The 24293-nt window shown below is 45.0% G+C and overlaps 3 protein-coding genes across 3 annotated transcripts; 2 read left to right on the forward strand and 1 right to left on the reverse strand.

Annotated features, from left to right (window-relative positions):
* The first annotated feature begins 3401 nt into the window (after positions 1 to 3401).
* LOC117192843 lies at positions 3402 to 22451 on the forward strand. Its single transcript, XM_033397600.1, has 3 exons — positions 3402 to 3525; positions 22011 to 22105; positions 22179 to 22451. Exons 2-3 carry the CDS (start codon positions 22033 to 22035, stop codon positions 22439 to 22441), a joined length of 336 nt encoding a protein of 111 aa, XP_033253491.1. The 5' UTR covers positions 3402 to 3525; positions 22011 to 22032; the 3' UTR covers positions 22442 to 22451.
* LOC117192842 lies at positions 3507 to 4080 on the forward strand. The gene is made up of 2 exons (XM_033397599.1): positions 3507 to 3601; positions 3675 to 4080. The coding sequence occupies exons 1-2, from the start codon at positions 3529 to 3531 to the stop codon at positions 3935 to 3937; spliced, it is 336 nt and encodes a 111-aa protein (XP_033253490.1). The 5' UTR covers positions 3507 to 3528; the 3' UTR covers positions 3938 to 4080.
* A 147-nt stretch (positions 22452 to 22598) lies between the features above and the next one.
* Positions 22599 to 23996, reverse strand: LOC117192841 (high mobility group protein 20A-like). The gene is made up of 2 exons (XM_033397598.1): positions 23439 to 23996; positions 22599 to 23372 (listed from the first exon to the last, which is right to left on the reverse strand). Exons 1-2 carry the CDS (start codon positions 23897 to 23899, stop codon positions 22616 to 22618), a joined length of 1218 nt encoding a protein of 405 aa, XP_033253489.1. The 5' UTR covers positions 23900 to 23996; the 3' UTR covers positions 22599 to 22615.
* Positions 23997 to 24293: the final 297 nt, after the last annotated feature.

Raw genomic sequence — 24293 nt, forward strand, 5'->3', positions numbered from 1 at the left:
CCAATGCACATCACTGTCAGTGGGGAAGCACTGACACAAACGAAAGGGGTGAGTACCTTTTCAGTTACTTACTGACCACTCAGATGGTCTTACTAAACCGGGGTAGTGATCCCACCTTTATCATTAAAAACCGCAAGGAGGTCCTGGACCTCACGCTTGCCTCTCATGAGATACAGCGTAACATTGTATCCTGGAGGGTCCTGGAAGAGCACTCCTTCTCGGACCACAGGTACGTGGAAACTGTCTTCTCCTTCTCAGTACCGAAGCCAGTCCGATTCCGAAACATCAGGCGGACAAACTGGACTCGGTACTCTGATTACCTCTGTCGTGTTCTCCCTGAGCCCCCATCTGAGGAGGAGTTCTCCACGGAGGCCACGACTCGTCTTCTTAAGATCTTTACCGACGCCTGCAATAAGGCGCTCGACAAAGCATGCCCCTCTGGCAAGAACAGAGGCCGGAAGAAACCTGAATGGTGGAATCCGAAACTGGGTGAACTCCGGAAAGCCTCCCGGAGACTCTTCAATAAAGCTAAGGCTGAAAACGTTGAGCAAAACTGGGCCGAATACAAGGCCAGTCTGTCAACCTACAACAAAGAACTTAGAAAAGCCAAACGCGCCTCCTGGCGTAAGTTCTGCAGCGAAATCGAGAGTAACTCAGAAGCCTCACGCTTGCGCAGAGTTCTCTCGAAGACAACACCCACCCTGGGCTACTTGAAGAACACCGACCAGTCGTGGACTACGTCCAGCGAGGAGTCGCTAAATCTTCTCCTAAATACCCACTTCCCTGGCTGCGATGAAAACAGACCCAACTACCTCGCGCCTCCTTCTGTCGCCTCAAATGCCATCTTGGGACTGCTAAGCCAGGAGAACATTTCCTGGGCGATCAGAAGCTTTAAACCCTACAAGTCCGCGGGGCCAGACGGCATTTTCCCTGCCCAACTGATTCACGCGGGACATAAAGCCATTAACTGGCTCAAAATAATTTACGAGGGAATCTTCTCCCAACGGGTGCATTCCTGACACCTGGCTTCAGACCAAAGTCGTATTCATACCCAAGGCAGGCAAGCCCTCGCACACTGCCCCAAAAGATTTCAGACCCATAAGTCTAACGTCTTTTCTTCTAAAGGCGATGGAGCGGCTCCTGGGGCTGCATCTAACGGCGTGCATTCCGTCCAGTCTGATCTCAGACTCCCAGCATGCCTATCGGAAGGGAAGATCCACCGAAACGGCCCTACACTCGATCACATCGATCATCAAAGCATCCCTTAATTTTAAGGAGTACACCCTAGTAGCCTTCCTCGACATAGAAGGCGCCTTTAACAACATCCTTCCGACCGCCATCACGGGCGCACTGACGGATCTGGGCGTTGACTCCAGGACGGTGAGCCTGATCGATCAGATGCTACAATGCAGGACGGTTGAGGCATCACTGGGGACGTCAACGTGTACCAGATTTGTCAGCAGAGGCACACCGCAGTCCTCTCGCCCCTCCTATGGAACGTGGCAGTGAACACACTGCTGCGGGAGATAGAGGGGGGTGGCTGCCGTGTGGTGGCGTACGCGGACGATGTTGCCATAGCATTCTCCGGAAAATTTCCGCAGACATTGTGTGAGTGCATGACAAGTACTCTCACGAAAATGTCGAAATGGGCAGACAAATGCGGGTTAGGCGTCAACCCGTCTAAAACGGAACTGGTGCTTTTCACTAGGAAGTACAAAGTTCCGGTACTGATTCCCCAAGACTATGTGGGGAAACGCTAGTCTTCAGCAACAACGCCAAGTATCTTGGCCTAATCCTCGATAGAAAGCTCGATTGGAAATTGAGCATAGAGGATAGAGTAAAGAAGGCCACAGTGGCCCTCTATACTTGCAGGAAAGCCATCGGACTAAAATGGGGAATGACCCCCTATATAGTTCGGTGGCTCTACACCGCCATCATACGACCAATCATGCTCTATGGAGTGGTGGTATGGTGGCCAGCCTTGGACAGAAGGACATGCCTCAATAAACTCAGCAGAGTTCAACGCATGGCAGAGCTATGCATAACTGGCGGGCTACGCACTACTCCAGGGGAAGCCCTGGATACTGTGCTGGACCTCCTCCCTGTGGATCTCATGGGAAAGAAGGTGGCAACACTTTCCGCCCTCAGAATGAGAGAAGCCAGACTGTGGAAAGCATCCGCGGTTGGGCACTCGGGAATCCTGATGAGACTCCCGCAATTACCAGAGAGGACAGATTACTGTATCCCCAGTGATCACCTCTCGACGCCCTTCCAGGTATCAATCCCATCTAGGGAGGACTGGGTGATGGGCGAACCAGGACCTGCAAATGCGGTCCACTTCTACACTGATGGCTCAAAGCTAGACGGCCGCGTGGGAGGCGGAGTCTACTGCAGCGAGCTGAACATCAGTCATTGCTACAGGCTCCCGGATCACTGTAGTGTGTTCCAAGCGGAGGTTGAAGCCATCAAGGAGGCCATTTCGATCGTCTCCAAATTACTTCTCGATACGCACTTAGTGTGCGTCTTCTCGGACAGCCAAGCAGCTATCAAAGCTCTAGGCTCAATATCGTCGAACTCAGCGACTGTAAATGACTGCCGCAGGTCTCTGCACGAGATCGCAGAGCAGTTAGATCTCTTCCTTATATGGGTCCCCGGCCACAGGGACATCGAGGGGAATGACGCCGCCGACGAGCTAGCCAGACAGGGTACTACGATTCCTCTCCTACCGGAGAGGGAGCAAGTAGCGATGCCCTTGGCTACGTGCAGGCTCCTAACGCACGAATTGTTCGAGCAAAATGCCAATAGGAGAAGGCAGCAAACCGTTTCCTGTAAAGTCTCAAGATTGATATGGCCATATCGATCGAAGAAGCGCTCAGCAGAGCTGTATAGACTCAGCAGAGCACAGTGCTCTGCAGTTACTAGAGCAATTACGGGACACTGGCAGATCGGCACTCACGCCTCTAGACTGTCAATCCCTCATAACGACTTCTGCAGGAGTTGTCGCGACGAGGAGGAGGAGGAATCGGTCCCCCACTTCTTCTGCCACTGCCCGGCCCTTGGAAATCGTCGTCTTCGTATTCTCGGGGCCGCTTGCCTCACGGACATTTCGGACCTGTCCGTAATCAAACCAGGGACCTTGTCCAAATACATCCAAGCCACCGGATGGGACTGCCCTTAACCTGCAGTAGTATGCTCTCACGGTTCGGGCAACGCGAAGGGGCACATGCCCATGCGGCAACACAACGGACCTTTTATAGGTCCAAGTGAGCTTGGGGGCGGGAGGCTCTTATCCCCCCCCCTCCCGGCTACCGCCTTAACCTAACCTAACCTAGGAAGGCCTTATTTTCAAAAGAATTTTTTTGTTGAGCTAAGCAAGACTCACACTTCTTATACTCAATTCCCCAGCATGAAAACCCAATAGGCAGCCTACTTAATCGTTACAATACATAGTAAGCCTGACCAAAAAAGTCAGTGGACGGCTGCCTCGCCCCAACAGATTTTATTTCTCCCGTAAAATACGAGTAAATCATGATTTACGGCATGCTGGTGACACTCTCGACGGCTATCTATACTACTGTGGCCACCCTTTGGCAGGTTCAACGTGAGTGTAGAAAGTGGAAAGATGATTTGGTTCGAGCGTATGAGCTGTATGACTGTCTGATCTGATCCCACAGAGACCCTAATCAATTGGATGATGTCGTTTAGTCTTTTCATTTTGGGTCTGTTCTGCAAGCCGTATTTGATAGTTCCCCTGTTGGCAGCTGGGTTCTTTATGGTGCGCCGGATCTTGCTGCGGCGGGCAAAGCGGACCCAAGCCTGGAAATCGCCGGGTAACAACGAGTCTGGGTCGTCCAGGCATTACTCCATTAAAACCCCACCATCACGCGACACGGAGAACTCCCTGCCCAATAGCGTCGGTGACACATCCCAGAAGTAGTCGAGCAACGGATAATCACACGATTCACACGGGTTTATAAAACATATAACATACGTCTGAAATACTACATACACATTCCATGAGAACACTCATACATGTGCACGGGTGTGGATGGATCCTAAGACTAAAGCAATTAAAAAATATTGCACTGTACCATCGTTTCATCCAAAAGAATACTAGGACTTGAGCAGAGTGGGGATGTCTACAAAAAACAAGATAAGAGATCAATTACAAGAGAGCAGTAGTTAAAGCTTCCATTGAAGAGCTTAATGTATAATTTAGAGAAGCAGCGTGGATCTGTGGGAGTTATGTTTTAAAGCTTTACTAGAAATCATACGATTACTCCGTTAGTCGTGGAAGCTATGTGTAAGCTTTGCTTAGCATCGTACGATTACTCCGTTATCTAGGGAAGCAAGGTGTAAGCTTTGTCTAAAATCGTACGATTACCCCGTTGGTTGTGGAAGGTAAAGTTCCGATCGTAAGGGCTAATGCAAGTAATAGAACTGTTGCAGCAGACGATCGTAATTACCCTATCGTAGCGTGTGCGATGTTGTGAGCAGAGCTTTTGCTCTCACACGCCGCGCTCTTGTACTGCTCTCTGCGCATTCAAGATCGGCTCGACGGTGGAGTCGGGGAGTTTTGCTATCTCTGGCTGCGACCAGTCCAATAAATGCTTTGAAGTCGAGCACTTGTTTTTTTTTAGTCATACATTACCTGACAATTTAAGGTAAAAACCGAAACTAGAGCCCGCTGGACCGGAGTCATCATCACGTTTGTTTTTGGAAAAAGTCTTCCGAATTTTTATTGGCGCCCGAGCAGGGACATCGGCATCCAGCATTTCGTGGAAATTCGCACGACAAACCAGTGACCTACAGTGCATCTTCGTTGTCTCGGCACAAGTCATTGGTTTTTTTTGTTCTGTTGCGAATAGAGCTCTAGCTGGCTGGTTTTGTGCGACAAATTGGATTCATCTTTACTCAACAAAAAAGGAAAGTGTTCGGCTAATCTATGCCGAATTCTCAGGTATTTAGTGCGAAAAAAATTGAGTGCTAGAACCAAGCCACCATTTTGTGCGCTGTGTTTCTCTATTTGGCCACTGATCTCAATTTCATTGGCACCTCGTTGAATTGGAATACCAAATAAATAAAACACAAAATAATAAAATAAACCAAAGTGAACAGCCAGCAACATAAAATATTTATTATATGCGGAATATTGGTGGATTGAAGAAAAGTGAAAATTGATGAGGGTTTACGGTACTTGCTAATCAGACGCTCCGGTCATGCCGCTGTTTTCAATTCTCTTTTGCGAAGTACCGCTTATTGGTGCTGCCTTTACTTCGGTTGCGTTTGGTTGTGTGCATTGGCAGCATAATTTGTGTTTGTTTCGCTGCGTTAACCCTTTGAAGCCGATACATAGTTTTTTGTGGAAATTTCGCGTTCTTTCATAGTTTTTGCATACCCTACAGTATTTTGGTTAACCATTGTCTAAACCCAGTGCATTACTTTCCGACCATCTTGAAGTAAGAGAAAGCGCCAGAATGAGTGAAAAGGAAAGGGAAATTGTTACCAGGGAAGGAGGTTCAAAAGAAGGAGGGGGTCCAAAAGCCCAAAAGTTAGCAACAGCAATGCAAAGACACGATAGGGTGATGGGCGATCTAAGGCGTGTGAGAACGGCCTTTGAAGAAAAAACTATTTCGTTCGACTCTCTTCAAATTAAATGCAGACTCGAGCTGATCGAAAATTATTGTGAAAAGTTGATGGATATACAGGCAGACGTGGATTGTTTAAATCCCAACAACGATCTACGAGCATCGGTCGAGGATATGTGTGTTACCACAAAGGCTCTGTACATGTCTGCACTTAAAGAACCCGAAACTCAGCGAATACAGAGGAGGGATAGGAGTATCCAGCGTCATTCATCACATCTGCCTAAAATGAATCTCCCCAAGTTTAATGGAAAACATTCTGAATTTAAAAACTTTATAAGCCTTTTCGAGAGTTTGGTGCATAACGACCCAATATTATCAAATGTGGAAAAATTCAACCACTTACTGTCGTGTCTCGTTGACGATGCATTGGGAACAGTGAAGGCGTTTCAGATCTCTGCAGACAATTATGAGAAGGCTCTTGATAGTTTGAAGGAGGTTTACGACAAAAAATATTTTATCTTTTCTGATACTGTTTCGCAGTTGTTTGACATTCCCAGCACAACAAAAGCTTCTGCTTCATGCCTTAGGTCCCTCATTGACACGGTGTCAGCCATATATTCTTCTCTGCAGTCGTTAGGAAGTGAAAAAGACATAAATAGCGCGATGCTAATTCACATAGCGCTGTCTAAAGTAGATCCCACAACGAAGTCTCGGTTCGAAGAGCAACTGGATTACGATAAACTACCGTCTTGGTCCGAGTGCGCAGCCCAGCTGAATCGGCGCTATCAGCATCTAGCTGCCGAAGAGTCAACACGGAATAAGGGTAAAACTAAACAAGAGACAAGTAAAGGACCCACTAAATCGTCATTTTCATGTGCAAAGACGGATAGGCGAGCTTATTTGAAATGTAGCTATTGCCACGCGGGGAATCATACCATAAGCAATTGTCAATCGTTTAGTGCTCTTCCTGTTCTTCAACGGTTCGATATCACCAAGCAACTCCGACCGTGCATAAATTGTTTGAAGCCAGGTCATACAGTGACGAGGTGCAAGACAGCAAAATGTCGAGTGTGCTCTAAGCCCCATAACACTCTGCTTCATCGATACGGGGTTGAGCCACAGCAAAATGGGCCTAGTTCTGTGCCAGTAGAACATTCGTCATCGTCTGAGCCTCAGACAGCTTATTCTAGTCACGTTGCTAGTGCTAACCAGGTTATTCTTGCTACCGCTGTTGTAAAGGTGCAAGATCGGTCCGGACAATTTCAGTATGCACGTGCACTTCTAGATTCCGGCTCCCAAATTAATTTTATATCCTAGCCCAGCGCTTACGATTGCGCCGTGATGAGTCGTGCCTTAATATCACAACTGTTGGAAAAAACTCGTCCGTCATAAAGCACAAGATTCATACTTCTGTCCAATCTCGTATCAACGATCACAACTTTGATTCCGATTTTTGGGTGTTAAGGTCGATTTCCACATACCAACCCGATCATGTTGTCAATTTCGCCCAATGGAAGATACCAGCAAACCTGCAGATGGCAGACCCGCAGTTTTACAAGCCTGCTAAGGTTGACTTATTGATAGGGGCAGAAACCTTTTTTGAGTTAATGTGTGTAGGCCAATTAAAGGCAAGTTCCGAACATCCAACAATCCAGAAAACATTGTTGGGATGGATTGTATCAGGAAAATATAAGGCATCAGCACAGGATGCTGTATGCAATATCGCTGTTGGTAGCGATCATTGTTCTCTCGACTCTCTGGTGGAGCGCTTTTGGGAATTGGAACAGGTCCCAGAGAAGTCGAAGGCTGTATATACAGCTGAACAATTGGCTTGCGAACAAAACTTTAAGCAGACTTTACGCAGGCTCGAATCGGGTCGTTTTGAAGTGGGGCTGCCATTTAAAATAAATCCCAACGTGTTGGGTTTCTCGTTCGAGACGGCAAAACGCCGCTTTCTATCCCTAGAACGCAGACTTGCACGAGATCAGTATTTGCATGATCTGTATATGGAGTTTATGAAAGAGTATCTCATCCTTGGCCACATGTCATTGCTTCCAGACACTCCTCCAGGACGCCATTACTACATTCCACATCAATGTGTCCTGAGACCTTATAGTAAAACCACCAAGCTACGCGTCGTTTTCGATGCATCGAGCAAAACATCGACTTCAATCTCATTAAATGAGACTTTGATGGTGGGTGCAACTATTCAGAGGGAGCTTTACGCAACTCTTGCCCGATTTCGATTAAATCGTTTTGCGCTCACAGGTCGCCGAAGAAGACCGAAATTTCCAATTGATTCTGTGGAGGGATAAGGCAAATGTAGATGTTCAAACGTATCGCCTGAATACGGTTACTTATGGGACAGCCTCAGCTCCATTTCTGGCCATCCGCTGTCTCGTTGAATTGGCAGACGTTTATGCTGAGTCCCATCCTATTGCATCATAAGTCATAAAAAGTGACTTTTACGTCGATCATATGCTTACTGGAGCAAACAGTCTGGAAGATTTAGAACGTATTCGGCTGGAAGTGTGTGAGGTCTTAGAATCCGGGGGTTTTAAGTTGGCCAAGTGGGCGTCAAATCATCCCCAGCTGCTGTCCGATAGTGGCCAGGAGAAATCGCTGCAGTTTGATCCTTCGTCGTCTGTTAAAACGCTCGGAATTAGATGGAATCCGCAAAATGATTTGTTCCCTTATCATTTAGATGACTCATTTGATTCATTGACCCCTACAAAGCGAAACATTTTGTCAGTTGCGTCCCGATTGTTCGACCCATTAGGGTTATTATGTCCCTTAATAACGAGGGCAAAAATATTGCTGCAGCAATTGTGGCGGCAAAAGTTGGATTGGGACGAGTCGGTTCCCATGAGTTTGCACACGAGTTGGAACCACTTCAAGCAAAATTTGTTTGAATTAGACAAGATAACCATACCTCGCTACATTGGCCTTCCCACGCATAAAAGCGTTCAGATTCACGGATTCGCAGACGCATCAGGTGAAGCGTACGGATGCTGCATTTACATCCGTACCAGTGATGGTAAAAATGTCGTGTCTAAGCTTCTTACCGCAAAGTCTCGAGTAGCTCCTCTCAAAACGAAATCGATTCCAAGACTCGAATTGTGCGCAGCACTCCTGTTATCCACTTTATGGGCTCAAGTAAAACCGCTCCTGGACAAGTTCATGATCGAAAGTGTGAACTTTTGGTCGGACTCCCAAGTCACCTTGTACTGGCTGGAAAGGGATCCAGCCACGTTCGCAACGTTTGTGGCCAATAGGGTTGCTGAAATCCAGGAATCGTCAAGCGGTGTGACTTGGCGGCACGTTCCTACTGAGCAAAACCCAGCCGATTTGGTGTCACGTGGCACAGACGTAGACGGTGTAACGTGCTCATTGTGGACTGAGGGGCCCCAATTTCTGCTCCCGAATTCTGAGGAGTGGCCATGTCTACATCAGGTTGAGTTGTCCCCAGAAATGGAACGGTCGGAAAACAAGAAGTGTTTGGCAACACATTCAGTGGCAAAGTGTCAGGCCAATGATTTCATCGAGTTGATTGAAAGATGCTCATCCTTTGAGAAATTGCTTCGGATTATGGCATATGTAAACCGGTTCCTACAAGGAAGAAAGCGTAGTCGAGAGGTCGTTCTGTCAGCCAAAGAACTTAAGGTCTCATTTCTAAGGCTGGTAGAAGTAGTCCAAAGACACGAGTTGGGACCAGAATTCCACAAGCTAGCGAGGTCGGAAATCCTGTCACCGCATCTTCAACGACTTAACCCGTTCATACATACGAGCGAACTCGACGGAGTAACGCTGCGACTGATTCGAGTGGGAGGAAGGTTGCTCAACGCAGAGATTCCGTATGACGCCAAATTTCCTCTGCTGCTGTCGCAAAAGTCGCAGTTCGTGACGCTTTATCTTCGCAATTTGCATCGGACTCACTACCATGCAGGCGCCAAAGTCATGGTTTCGTTGCTAAGGCAGCAGATATGGCTAATCAATGCTCGAGATGTACAAGGATCCTGAGAAATTGTGTGCACTGCTTCCGATACAAGCCAGTCCTACAGGGACAGTTCATGGGAAACCTGCCAGCTGATAGAGTGCGAAGAGCTCGGCCCTTTTTGATTTGTGGGGTAGATTTCTGCGGCCCATTCTACGTGTCTCTCAAGATTCGCGGCAGGCCCCCTATTAAGACATATGTAGCCGTCTTCGTCTGCTTTGTATCAAAGGCTGTTCACCTGGAGCTTGTAGCAGATTTGTCCACTGATAGTTTTTTATCTGTTTTTAAAAGGTTCATCGGGAGAAGAGGCCTTCCGGAGAAGGTGTACAGCGACAACGCCACTAACTTCGTGGGCGCGAGCAAGGTGCTGAACGAGCTGCATCAAGCGTACCAGAGGGACCAGGACCGGCTCAAGGCGTACGCAGCGCGCCTAGGCGTCGAGTGGTGTTTCATACCACCGAGAGCACCACACTTCGGCGGATTGTGGGAGGCAGCCGTCAAATCAGCCAAGCAGAGGTTGGTACGCGGAGTGGGCAACGCCAAGCTCACCGCGGACGAGCTGTGCACCCACCTGGTAGAGGTAGAGGCTCTTCTCAACTCCCGGCCAATCGCGTCCCCAGGCAACGATCCCAGCGATGGAGAAGCGCTAACGCCAGGGCACCTGCTGATCGGGCAGCCGCTTCTTTCGCTGCCGCCCGAATCAGATCACGACGACAGATGCAGCAGGGGAAGCTTCGCGTACTTGAAGCGGTGGCGAATGCTGTCAGCGCTCAAGCAGCAGTTTTGGCAGGGCTGGTCCAAGGACTACCTGGTCAGCCTGCAGAAGCGTCACCAGTGGGCTGCCAAAGGGCCAGACTTGGACATTGGCTGTCTAGTGCTCGTCCACGAGGACAACACACCGCCACAGAAGTGGACCACAGGACGAGTGGTGGCCGCAATCAAGGGTGGTGCGAACACCCGCGGGCGTAATTAAACGCCCCATACACAAATTGGCAAAACTGCCAATAGACGGTTGAAGCACCGGAGGTCTTCAACGGGGCCGGAATGTTGCAGCAGACGATCGTAATTACCCTATCGTAGCGTGTGCGATGTGAGCAGAGCTTTTGCTCTCACACGCCGCGCTCTTGTACTGCTCTCTGCGCATTCAAGATCGGCTCGACGGTGGAGTCGGGGAGTTTTGCTATCTCTGGCTGCGACCAGTCCAATAAATGCTTTGAAGTCGAGCACTTGTTTTTTTTTAGTCATACATTACCTGACAATTTAAGGTAAAAACCGAAACTAGAGCCCGCTGGACCGGAGTCATCATCACGTTTGTTTTTGGAAAAAGTCTTCCGAATTTTCAAGAACTTCTGGCTAGATCATTGCTATAGTGAAGCTGTGCGAATTCGGATGTGTCTTTTTATACAAATATATATATCCAAGTAAATTTGAAAACGTTGTGCAATCAAACACGTGCCAAGTAAATTGAAGTTCTGGTGGACTGCATTATTCCTTTTGGATTAAGAAAAATAAAAGGTATTTGGACCTTACAATAGTGACACAGCTTTAACAGTCTCGTATCATAGGGCTGGAAATCTTACTACGTTCGACACTGGGAAGGACCTCGGATTTCCCAGGAACCAGCATCTACATAAAACAACGATAACTACAACCAAATAAACCAGAAAGAGCCGTCCGAAGATGTACTAGAGTGAAACCCGAAGTTATGTGGATGCATACTTGAGCTGAAGTACATTTTGGAGTAAGACGAGAAGAATGGTTTTCTTGCGAATTCGGAGAAACTAATATGCCGCACTCGTCACCCTTCTCGCTTATGAATTAAGCGCGCGGCTAAGGCTTTCGCATGTAGTTCTTCGCAGTGTGTGGAGTGGTTCTCAAACTGTGAAAATAAAACATTATTCTGCGGCGATCCACACTGTCGTTTAATAGTCGTCGTGTGAAAATGTACCAAAGTATTAGTTTTGAGTCTCGTCATGAGATTTTACATTTATTAAAGATTAGGCTACGCACTAACTATTTTTGTATTGTATAGATTTAAAAAAAAAAAAACCAATAATGTATATAATTACCCATAATTAGAAATTAGCGCAAATGAAAACCACATTTTTTTTAAGATCAGCCGTTGAGTGGCAAATCGTCGTCGTACTGGTATGGAAATGGAAAGAAAATCGGTGTTTCATCCGAATTAGAAGTGAAGACCTGTATATTCATAATTTTTCTCCCTTCCTCACAATATGTTCCTACGTCACCCCTTGAGCTCAACGGACACGCCGGATAATTCGTATAAAGTATGAGTGAGTCACGAACTTCCTTAAACGGAATTCTGGAGTATTTTCGAAATATATATGTCTTATAAAACTTCTATTCCGGTATATAAAACAACCATATCCGTGCCATAATTTAGAGCGGATCGGCTACTAATTTTACTTTCACGTTTACCTTCTAGTTATATAATTATCATATTTTTCTCTTCTTTCCAATTTAATTTCTGTTACAGCATATTCTCTACACATAAGTCCTATATACATATACACATATAACTAGGTATAACTTGCTACTATTTCCTCCTTCTTTATTTAATTACTTTATGCTAAGTTTATACTTATCTGGAAAACCATGAAGTCCAAACCCTTAAATTTTGAATTATTAAATAATAATTAGTAGATAATAATGGAACATTAAACCTTTCGTCGGCGTCGGGTGACGTGGACGCCCAGATCTGTGGTATATGACAAGAAGCCATAAGAAGAAGTCAACTAATAAGTACTGCGTCTTGTGGGCACCGGTATCATGATACTTGCATGAAAGAATTCGTGAAAAATAACAGAAATTGCCCCGTATGTAGGGCGGAGTTGAATCCGGAGGAACTTTCGTTTGATGAGAATACTCTAGCAGCCGAATTACCACCCGACATGGGTTCGGGTATAGTGCCGTTAGAAGGGGGATCCAACCCGGAGTCAAACGCTTCAGAAAGAGGACATCAAAAGTCAAGAGGGGCTAGGCCTAAACAGGGACGGGGAACTACATCGCGCAGAGGGATGCATACTAGGTTGCAGTCTCAACAATTTCGGGATAATTATTTGGGCAGTATCAGCCATAGGTCGGGCGAAGGAGATATGCCGGAAAGAACCCTTGAGGTTATACAAGCCCTGATAAAAGGTGAGCAGAAAGATATGATGGTGGAGCTAAGTTCATTCGTTAAGAATTTGATCGAAGAAAATCTAAGCGGACAATTAGGTAGGATGACTATAGCTTCAGATAGCACGCCTTTGCAAGCGACAAAGCAAAATCACGAGCCTAATATAACAGGAAACTCGTTGTCTTCAGAAAATGGAAGGGAAAGGGGATTACCGCATCCAAATGTCTCTAACAGGGCAATAGCTCCTGGGAAGGCCGCTAATATCTTAGTCAGTTGGCGACTAAAGTTTGACGGATCCAAAGACGCTATGCACGTCGACGAATTCCTGTACAGGGTTCGTTAATTTACATCCTCCACTTTAAATAACGATTACGAATTACTCTGTGACAATATGCATCTGCTTTTTTCGGCTAAAGCCAGCGATTGGTTTTGGAACTTCCATAGAAAGAACCCACAGTTTTCTTGGCAAACTTTTTCTACCTCGTTTAGACAACGATTCGATGATGCCAAAGATGATTTCGACTTGTGGGAGTTGATTAGAAAACGCCGTCAGAGAGAGGGTGAATCGTTTGACGATTACCAGACGGCCGTCGAAGAATTAGTGTCCAGGCTCTCACACGAGGTTAGCGAAAATAAGTTAGTAGACATTTTAAAACGTAACGCAAAAACGGCCCTCAGATATGAACTCTTCATAGCTCGCAAACGACGGTCAACACTTTTTCCCTTTGCTGTCTCGTCACTGACAAAACCGAAAAAGACCACGAAGACACGGTCTCTCACTGAGCAGAACACTTTTTGTCTCTTCGCTTGTGTTATGTGTTTCTGGTTTTCGGGTGAGCCCGACACACGATCGTGTCTCACAATAACAACTTAGAAAGACACTTTGGTCAAGCGCTCACAGCAAAAGTGTCTTTAGATGAGCAGAACCAAAAAAGTGTCTGAGTAAAGTGTTTTTAGTTTTTATACCCGATACTCAAAATAAGTATTGGGATATATTAGATTTGTGGTAAAAGTGGATGTGTGTAACGTCCAGAAGGAATCGTTTCCGACCCCATAAAGTATATATATTCTTGATCAGCATCAATAGCCGAGTCGATTGAGCCATGTCTGTCTGTCCGTCTGTCCGTCCGTCCGTCTGTCCGTCTGTCCGTCCGTCCGTCTGTCCGTCCCCTTCAGCGCCTAGTGCTCAAAGACTATAAGAGCTAGAGCAACGATGTTTTGGATCCAGACTTCTGTGATATGTCACTGCTACAAAAATATTTCAAAACTTCGCCCCGCCCACTTCCGCCCCCACAAAGGACGAAAATCTGTGGCATCCACATTTTTAAAGATACGATAAAACCAAAAACGCAGAATCGTAGAGGATGACTATATGTTCTAGAGTGTAAGGTCTCAACCAGATCGTATAATTATTATAGCCAGAATCAAGAAAACAATTTCATTCTTTCTCGCTCTGTCTCTCTCTAACACACAGGTTTCATGGTCGGCTTTGCCAATTGCAAAATATGAGTTCAAGGATCTCAGAACCTATAAGAACCAGAGCAACCAAATTTGGTATCCACACTCCTGTGATATCGGACCTTGACCGTTTCGTGTCCAAATTTCGCCACACCCCCTTCCGCCCCCGCAAAGGACGAAAATCTGGGGCATCCACAAATCTCAGAGACTATTAAGGCTAGAGTAACCAAATTTGGTATCCGCACTTCTGTTAGATCTTACTATAAAACGTGTATCTCAGAATTTCGCCCCACCCCCTTCCGCCCCCACAAAAGACGAAAATCTGTTGCATTCACAATATTGCACATTCGAGAAAACTAAAAACGCAGAATCATAGATAATGACCATATCTATCAGACTGCTGAATCTGGATCAGATCGGATCATTTTTATACCCAAAAGGAACAAATCAATTTGCACTGGCTACGCAGCGCCCGACGTCACGCTCAGGCTGATTTTCTGTCTCTCTCGCACGCACTCTTTGTCGTGTCGTTTAATATTAGCGGCGTCTGCCGGAGGAGAGCCATATTGACTAAGTATCGGGTATAACTGTAGAGTTGCGGTGTCCGCAGCAACTCACAACGTTCCCCCTCGTTTTTTCGTGTATATGTTTATTTATTCATGTTTTCCGCATCTTTTGGGCTATTGTATTGTAATATGTATATTTATTTGCAAAATTGGCAAACGAACATGTTCGTTTTGCTTTTCACGATTCATTTTAAGCTCCAATAGTCAAACCGTATAGAATTCACAAAAATTGATAGTTGCCATAAGCATCACACGTACAAGCACGCATACATACGCAAAAGACACTTTGTTCGTTCACTCGCGACAGATGCTCAGTGAAAAACAGGAACAAAAGAGAAGTGAAAAAATCGGTCTTTGCTTGAGCGAAGAGCGAGTTGAGCAAAAACAGATTTGATCGGGTCTTTTCAGTCCATTTTCTCAATGTGTCCGTCAATGAGAGGTTTTTATCAGACACGCCGAAAGTGTCAACAGTTATTTGCGAGCTATGGAACTCTTGCATCTCAAAATCAGCGATCGAACTGGCCTGAGAGAAGAAGTTCGCAAGCATGAAAACTTCTGTAAAGACAATCATAACCCTTTTCCACGAGGTAAATTCAGCCAACCGAATGTAGCAGAAATACTTACGGACAATGAGGATATGGAGGAAGAAGACGTTTCGCAGATTTATCGTAAGAAACTAGTATGCTGGAACTGCGACCAGGAAGGGCATCGTTTTGATGATTGTTTAGGAGAAAGGCGAATTTTCTGCTATGGGTGTGGTGCTAAGGATATTTATAAACCTCGATGCGTCAAATGTAACCCAGCGAAAAACTTGAAACGGGATGTACCGACCGGAGCCCAGTCAGTACATCCGACCAAGAACAGCAACTAAACGAAAGTAAACCAACTACCTTAAGAGGGCTTTCCGAAGGGGTAGTTGACGTAAAACCGGATATTATACTACACCAAATTTGTACAGGTATAGATGTAGCGACTCAAACGATGGAGAGCAAAGAGTTAGATTCAGAAAATGTGAATACGGGGTTTAAATTAATAGTTAAGCCCAAACGATCGACGGTCCGGAGACGAGCGTTCTGGAAAAAGGTCCAATCTGTTCGAAAACGTTTAGTCTCAGCAGTTATTCTGAGTTCAGATAACCGATTGTACACGGAGGTAATGATCGAAGGGCAAACTTATAAGGCTTTGCTGGATTCAGGAGCAACCATTAGTTGTTTGGGTGGGAGAGCAGCAACCTTTTTAGCAGATCACCCACAATCTCAGAAGTGTTTGGGAACCATACGCACTGCCAGCAACGTAGCTTGTACCGTAGTGTCCAAATTGGTGGTTCCGATTGAATTCCGTAAAATAGTTAAGGAAGTAGAGTTCTTTATCATACCAGATTTAAAGCAAGATGTTTATTTAGGAGTTGACTTTTGGAAAGATTTCGGTCTTCTATCCCAATTATTGACCCGAGAAGGAACTGTGAGCTGTTTGGAGAATAGAGACGACACGATTATGAAGGAAACGCCTAAAATGCATTCCCTAAATGAAGAACAAAGGAACCAATTAGAGGCGGTAATAAGAACCTTCCCGTCATATGAATGCGACGGACTAGGTCGTACACACCTAATACAACATTCTATGGTAATCAATGCCGAAGTACCCGTCAAACAACGACATTGGCCCATTTCCCCCGCGAAAGAGAAAGTGATGTTCGAAGAAGTAGAGAAGATGATTAAGCTGGGCGTGATAGAACCTTCAAATAGTCCATGGAGTAGCAATTGCGTCCTAGTAAAGAAAGGGAACAAGAATAGGTTATGCCTTGATTCTCGAGAGATCAACAAATATACCCGAAAAGATGCATACCCCTTCCCCATATAGATGGGATACTCAGTCGATTGCCACCTGCCAAATACATAACGGGACTCGATATGAAGCATGCTTATTGGCTAATTCCCCTAGAGGAGTCTTCACGCCAATACACCGCGTTTACCATACCTAACCGACCGCTGTATCAATACAAAGTTATGCCTTTTGGTCTAACCAATGCCTCACAAACCCTCTGTCGTTTAATGGATAAGGTAATACCTGCTAACTTGCGTACGAGAGTGTTTGTTTACCTCGATGACTTACTAATTTTATCAGACGATTTCGAATCCCATTTAATGTTACTGAGTGAAGTTGCAGTACACTTACGAAAGGCTAATCTTACGATAAACATTGCCAAGTCGCACTTTTGCATGCGTGAGATTAAGTATCTGGGGTGCATCATTGGATACGGACAGGTAAAGACGGATCCGAGTAAAATTGAAGCTATTAAAGAATTCCCCGTTCCCAAGACGGTGAAACAATTGCGACGATTCCTTGGTCTTACTGGGTGGTACCGTCGTTTCGTCGACAATTATGCAACGGTAAGTTGCGCCCTCACAGAACTATTAAAGAAACCGAAAGCGTATGCGTGGAACCCTTTGGCCAATCAGGCATTTGAAAAACTTAAACAGTGCTTGACGTCTGCTCCCATTTTGTCTACTCCTGATTTCTCAAAACCCTTTTTGCTGTTATGTGATGCTAGTACTGTAGGAATTGGTTGTGTGTTAGCTCAGAAAAACGAAGAAGGAGAAGAATTACCCGTAGCATTCATGTCCGAGAAGCTATCTAAAGCTCAGAAAAACTACTCAGTCACGGAATTAGAATGTTTAGCGGTGATAAAGGGAATTAAAAAGTTTCGTGCTTATGTAGAAGGTCAGGCATTCGAGATGATAACCGATCATGCCTTATTACAATGGCTTATGCGTCAGAAGGAGTTGTCTGGTAGATTAGCTCGATGGGCCATAAAACTACAGGGATTCTCTTTTGAGATAACGCACCGGAAGGGCTCACTAAACGTGGTAGCGGATGCCCTATCGCGTAAAGAGGAAATCACGGTTTCTGAAATGGAAGAGCAGGGTCCGATAGTTGATCTATCTGCCGCAGAATTTAAATCACCAGAATATATGACCTTAATTGATAATATTCGCGCTAGGCAAGACAAATTACCTGACTTGAAGATTCTCAATGATTTTGTCTACAAAAGAACCGAACCTGATCAGGGAAATAATGGTGTAGATAATCTATCTTGGAAATTATGGATTCCTAGGGAACTCACCCAAGGTGTAATCTCGCGGGCCCATGATCCGCCCAATGCCGCTCACAGTGGAGTAGGGAAAACCATCGAAAAGATTAAAAGATATTTGTTTTGGCCAAAAATGAACATGCAAATACGTGAGTATGTAACTCATTGTGAAGTGTGTCGTCACACCAAACACCCGAACACCGTGTTGAAACCACCCATGGGAAAACCAATGGTGTCTGATCGTCCGTTTCAAAAGCTTTATATGGATTTGCTGGGTCCATATCCCCGATCCAAGAAAGGGCATATTGGTTTACTTATTATCGTAGATCACTTCACAAAATTTCATTTCATGCCCCCTTAGGGTGTTTACTTCCAATCGGGTGTGCGATTACCTCGAAAATTATTTGTTCTGTACATTTGCAGTCCCCGAGGTGATATTAACAGATAACGGATCTCAATTCGTTTCTGGAGCCTTTCAGGCTTTTCTAACCCGCTTTGGGATACAACATATTCGTACGGCGATATATTCACTACAGGCGAATGCCAGTGAGAGACTCAATAGATCGGTGTTAGCAGCTATAAGAGCTTACATAAGCCGGGATCATTCCACTTGGGATACCAAATTACCGGAAATCAGTGCTGCTCTCAGATCCAACATTCACCAAAGCACCGGGTACTCGCCCTATTTCCTAACCTTTGGACAAAATATGATTCTGAATGGCAAAGACTATGAGTTGCTTCGCCGCTTAAGACTCTTATCGGAGGATAGCCGCATTAGTTATCCGGAAGCACTACAAATTATTCGCGAATCGGCAAAGAAAAAGGTGAAAGAGTCACATGAACAAAATGCTAGGCGATATAATCTACGCTGTCGGAAAGTAGAGTTTAAGGTTGGAGAGCCAGTACTTGCCCGCAATTTCTGCCAAAGCAATGCTATTAAAAAGTTCAATGCAAAGTTAGAGCCGGTTTTTATTTCAGCCGTGGTAGACGAGTTCAGACGAGTTGGCTCATCCTATTATCAACTGAAGAACGAACAGGGTAAAAACTTAGGAATATTTCACCTCAAAGACATACAAGTGAAACACTAGGCAACTGTCCCTTTTCCGTTTAGACTTCGCCAGTTAAAACTAGCGCTTCCTCAACTGTGGTGTAGTGGCCAGTTGTGACTCTAGAACTCCAGAGAACAGCTTGGGAAGTACGGCCCTCGCGTTTAACATTAACTCTTCTCTTTACAAAAAACAAGATAAGAGATCAATTACAAGAGAGCAGTAGTTAAAGCTTCCATTGAAGAGCTTAATGTCTAATTTAGAGAAGCAGCGTGGATCTGTGGGAGTTATGTTTTAAAGCTTTACTAGAAATCATACGATTACTCCGTTAGTCGTGGAAGCTATGTGTAAGCTTTGCTTAGCATCGTACGATTACTCCGTTATCTAGGGAAGCAAGGTGTAAGCTTTGTCTAAAATCGTACGATTACCCCGTTGGTTGTGGAAGGTAAAGTTCCGATCGTAAGGGCTAATGCAAGTAATAGAACTTCTGGCTAGATCATTGCTATAGTGAAGCTGTGCGAATTCGGATGTGTCTTTTTATACAAATATATATATCCAAGTGAATTTGAAAACGTTGTGCAATCAAACACGTGCCAAGTAAATTGAAGTTCTGGTGGACTGCATTATTCCTTTTGGATTAAGAAAAATAAAAGGTATTTGGACCTTACAATAGTGTCACAGCTTTAACAGTCTCGTATCATAGGGTTGGAAATCTTACTACGTTCGACACTGGGAAGGACCTCGGATTTCCCAGGAACCAGCATCTACATAAACCAACGATAACTACAACCAAATAAACCAGAAAGAGCCGTCTGAAGATGTACTAGAGTGAAACCCGAAGTTATGTGGATGCATACTTGAGCTGAAGTACATTTTGGAGTAAGACGAGAAGAATGGTTTTCTTGCGAATTCGGAGAAACTAATATGCCGCACTCGTCACCCTTCTCACTTATGAATTAAGCGCGCGGCTAAGGCTTTCGCATGTAGTTCTTCGCAGTGTGTGGAGTGGTTCTCAAACTGTGAAAATAAAACATTATTCTGCGGCGATCCACACTGCCGTTTAATAGTCGTCGTGTGAAAATGTACCAAAGTATTAGTTTTGAGTCTCGTCATGAGATTTTTCATTTATTAAAGATTAGGCTACGCACTAACTATTTTTGTATTGTATAGATTTAAAAAGAAAAAAAAAACCAATAATGTATATAATTACCCATAATTAGAAATTAGCGCAAATGAAAACCACATTTTTTTTAAGATCAGCCGTTGAGTGGCAAATCGTCGTCGTACGGGTATGGAAATGAAAAGAAAGAAAATCGGTGTTTCATCCGAATTAGAAGTGAAGACCTGTATATTCATAATTTTTCTCCCTTCCTCACAATATGTTCCTACGTCGCCCCTTGAGCTCAACGGACACGCCGGATAATTCGTATACAGTATGAGTGAGTCACGAACTTCCTTAAACGGAATTCTCGAGTATTTTCAAAATATATATCTGTCTTATAAAACTTCTATTCCGGTATATAAAACAACCATATCCGTGCCATAATTTAAAGCGGATCGGCTACTAATTTTACTTTCACGTTTGCCTTCTAGTTATATAATTATCATATTTTTCTCTTCTTTCCAATTTAATTTCTTTTACGCCATATTCTCTACACATAAGTCCTATATACATATACACATATAACTAGGTATAACTTGCTACTATTTCCTCCTTCTTTATTTAATTACTTTATGCTAAGTTTATACTTATCTGGAAAACCATGAAGTCCAAACCCTTAAATTTTGAATTATTAAATAATAATTAGTAGATAATAATGGAACATTAAACCTTTCGTGTTTGTCCTGAGTAGAGCCTGAGGAAGTCCGATGATCAAATAGAGATGCGCTCGATTAGGGTTATGCTGTCGATTAAACGGCATACAAAGGTAGGGAGGGTAGAGAAGGGGTCAAAGTCATCTGAGTTCCCCAAGAGCGACGGAATATAGCCTGACTATTTGTCGGTAGTCGGTTAAACAGTTAGTTAAAATTCACATTATTTTCTTTTTGATTTCTTTTGTAGAGTTCCTTTTGAACATTAAATCAAGTGTACCTAAAACATCTTTGCGAATGTGTTCGTATAGCAGATAGGAGAGTAGGAAAGATCCCACGACATTCCGGCGAGCTAGTTAGAGCATAGCTAGAGGTACACGTTCCGAAATCCTGCTATACTATTGGTGTCTGACCGTCAAAAAAAAAAGTATGTACAACCTCCATCCGTACATACACTCTCACACCTCTACGAATATGAATTTCTGGCACATTACAAGTATTGTGCGGCTGGCCAGTGAGGCCGGCCAAGTGATGCATATACCTGTCAATGTTGCCAACGCTCGGACCGGACGGTTCCAGCGGAGGCAATGGGACACCATTGAGGGCTGCAACCAGCTTCTGGCGCAGACCCTTCACGTACGCCTCCAGTCGCACATTCTCCTCCTTCAGTTCGGCCACCTCGCCCATCACCTTGGCATAGCCAACATTGGTGTTGTCCACGTGCTGCTCCAGCACCGCATTTAAATGTACCACCTTAAATGTACGCTATAATTTAGAATTTAACCTTTTTGAAACAACCACAACAACACAACTATCAAACAAAACTATTTTCTATTTAAGTTTTAATTTATTTTTGATTAACTTTTTTTTTGCTGTTCCTAAGAAACAAATCCAAAAAACAAAACACACTAAGAAGAAAAAGGCTTAAGTTCATTAACGAAGAAGTAAAACGACGAGACGACCATTTTGTTCAATAATAAAAGAAGAAACAACAAGTTTTATTTGCTGCAAGAAGACTGTACACATAGATGAATACATATATCATTTTTATTACTTTCGATTTTATTATTATTTTTCTAACACACATACTGCTCCCCTTCGAAGAATATTTTCTATTATTTGGGAAGGCCTTATTTTCAAAAGAATTTTTGTGTTGAGCTAAGCAAGACTCACACTTCTTATACTCAATTCCCCAGCATGAAAACCCAACAGGCAGCCTACTTAATCGTTACAATACATAGTAAGCCTGACCAAAAAAGTCAGTGGACGGCTGCCTCGCCCCAACAGATTTTATTTCTCCCGTAAAATACTAGTAAGGTGAAACCTACAAATTAAATCATGATTTACGGCATGCTGGTGACACTCTCGACGGCAATCTATACTACGGTGTCCACCCTTTGGCAGGTTCAACGTGAGTGTAGAAAGTGGAAAGATGATTTGGTTCGAGCGTATGAGCTGTATGACTGTCTGATCTCATCCCACAGAGACCCTAATCAATTGGATGATGTCGTTTAGTCTTTTCATTTTGAGTCTGTTCTGCAAGCCGTATTTGATAGTTCCCCTGTTGGCAGCTGGGTTCTTCATGGTGCGCCGGATCTTGCTGCGGCGGGCAAAGCGGACCCAAGCCTGGAAATCGCCGGGGAACAACGAGGCTGGGGCGTCCAGGCATTACTCCACTAAAACCGCACCATCACGCGACACGGAGAGCTCCCTGCCCAATAGCGTCGGTGACACATCCCAGAAGTAGTCGAGCAACGGATAATCACACGATTCACACGGGTTTATAAAACATAACATACGTCTGAAATACTACATACACATTCCATGAGAACACTCATACATCTGCACGGGTGTGGATGGATCCTAAGACTAAAGCAATTAAAAAATACTGCACTGTACCATCGTTTCATCCAAAAGAATACTAGGACTTGAGCAGAGTGGGGATGTCTACTTTGCGCAGAGCGTCTCTTGCTTTGAGGAGCATAGTATTGTGCGGCTGGCCAGTGAGGCCGGCCAAGTGATGCATATACCTGTCAATGTTGCCAACGCTCGGACCGGACGGTTCCAGCGGAGGCAATGGGACACCATTGAGGGCTGCAACCAGCTTCTGGCGCAGACCCTTCACGTACGCCTCCAGTCGCACATTCTCCTCCTTCAGTTCGGCCACCTCGCCCATCACCTTGGCATAGCCAACCTTGGTGTTGTCCACGTGCTGCTCCAGCACCGCATTTTGCTGTTCCAGATCCGTTTTCGTCTTGCGCAGCGTTCGCAGCTCGTTCTCCGTGCTGCGATTGTGCTCGATGAACTCGTTTGTGTAAATGGGTATCTCACCTGGCTGAAGCGGACGCGGTGCGGCGACAATGTTGAGTGCTATTGTTGCTGGAGCTTGCGCTTGCGCTTGTGCTTGTTGAGGTGGTGGTGTTGGAGTCGGCGTGCGTTTCACCTGGGACAGCGGAACATCATCTGGGTCAGGAGAGTGCTCGCTTGGCCGCTTTGTTGCTGGGGTCTTCGCTTTCGGTTTCTTTCCTTTGCCGACGCTGACATCGTTGTTGGCTACAGCTTTGGGTGTCTTCTCCTTCGAAGCACTGTCTCCTTTGGTATCTTTTTTTACCCTGGCCAACTCTTTAGCCACAATCTCGGGGTGGTCCTTGAAGAATAAGTGCATCTGCTCTTGGTATCTACAGAAAAATCGAGAAAACCCCATCAGAAAAATATCTGGTAACTGATCAAAGATCGTCACTTACAAAGCCTTGTCCTTGGCAGCCGCTTCCATGTACGGAACCTTGCGGTCTTCCGGCAGCAGGTGCCATTCCTCACCAATAATCTTCGTGTGCTCCAGGGCCGTACGCTGCGGCTGCTCGCGGCGCAACTCCTCTCGTCTGTCGTTCATGAATCGCACGTAGCCATTCAGTGGCATTTTGGGTGCTCCAGCTACATTGATGCGCCGCTGAGTGAGTTTCTTTATCTCGGGGTCCATCACCATGTCTGACTGCGGGCCCTTGGAGTTCTTATTCTTTTTATTCCCCTTGCCGGCGGGCTTTCTCTGCAGCTTCTCTCCTTCCTCGTTGTGAGCTTCTATGGGGGCCGAATCCAGCGACTGCGAGGCTGTGGGTCGTGTTTCGGGTGATCCTACGGCTTCATCTGGGACCTCCTTGCTAGGTTCGGTCATCTCTGTTTCCTCTGGTTGCCTTTTTAGGTCTTCCATGGAAATATTTATAAATAAAATTACACCTTTAATTGTTTATGCCTCAATTTTGGTTCTATAGCGTCTCGTATGATGAAAAACCGAACTTAGCCCACTTAAGCCCCCTCGATTTAAATAGTTCAGCTACTTGAGGTAAATGGCGGAAAATATTAACAATTGTAAATTCTTCTTGTAGATTCATGCCATCTTTCCTCTGAACTGAAAATAACACAATATCTTTCACCTGAACTGCGCGAAAATTAGTAAATTTGCATTATATTCGGTGGATAATTGAAATACCCCCTTGGCCTGTAATAGGTTAATCGTTCTTCGTCAAGGAAATATGAAATATGGCGTGTTCAAAAGTAATGAGATAGTGGCGCGATTCTGACTATCCATCAACCCACTCCAAGTC

Source organism: Drosophila miranda (assembly GCF_003369915.1).
Source record: "Drosophila miranda strain MSH22 chromosome Y unlocalized genomic scaffold, D.miranda_PacBio2.1 Contig_Y2_pilon, whole genome shotgun sequence".
In the NCBI taxonomy this organism is placed as follows: domain Eukaryota; kingdom Metazoa; phylum Arthropoda; class Insecta; order Diptera; family Drosophilidae; genus Drosophila; species Drosophila miranda.

What these genes read in the sequence shown, in the direction of transcription:
- LOC117192842 (XM_033397599.1), top strand. Translation starts at nt 3,529, where the DNA reads ATGATTTACGGCATGCTGGTGACACTCTCGACGGCTATCTATACTACT. An exon ending in CACCCTTTGGCAGGTTCAAC is followed by an intron (nt 3,602 to 3,674) that starts GTGAGTGTAGAA and finishes CTGATCCCACAG; the next exon opens with AGACCCTAATCAATTGGATG.
- LOC117192843 (XM_033397600.1), top strand. Translation starts at nt 22,033, where the DNA reads ATGATTTACGGCATGCTGGTGACACTCTCGACGGCAATCTATACTACG. An exon ending in CACCCTTTGGCAGGTTCAAC is followed by an intron (nt 22,106 to 22,178) that starts GTGAGTGTAGAA and finishes CTCATCCCACAG; the next exon opens with AGACCCTAATCAATTGGATG.
- LOC117192841 (XM_033397598.1), bottom strand. Translation starts at nt 23,899, where the DNA reads ATGGAAGACCTAAAAAGGCAACCAGAGGAAACAGAGATGACCGAACCT. An exon ending in GCTGCCAAGGACAAGGCTTT is followed by an intron (nt 23,373 to 23,438) that starts GTAAGTGACGAT and finishes ATTTTTCTGTAG; the next exon opens with ATACCAAGAGCAGATGCACT.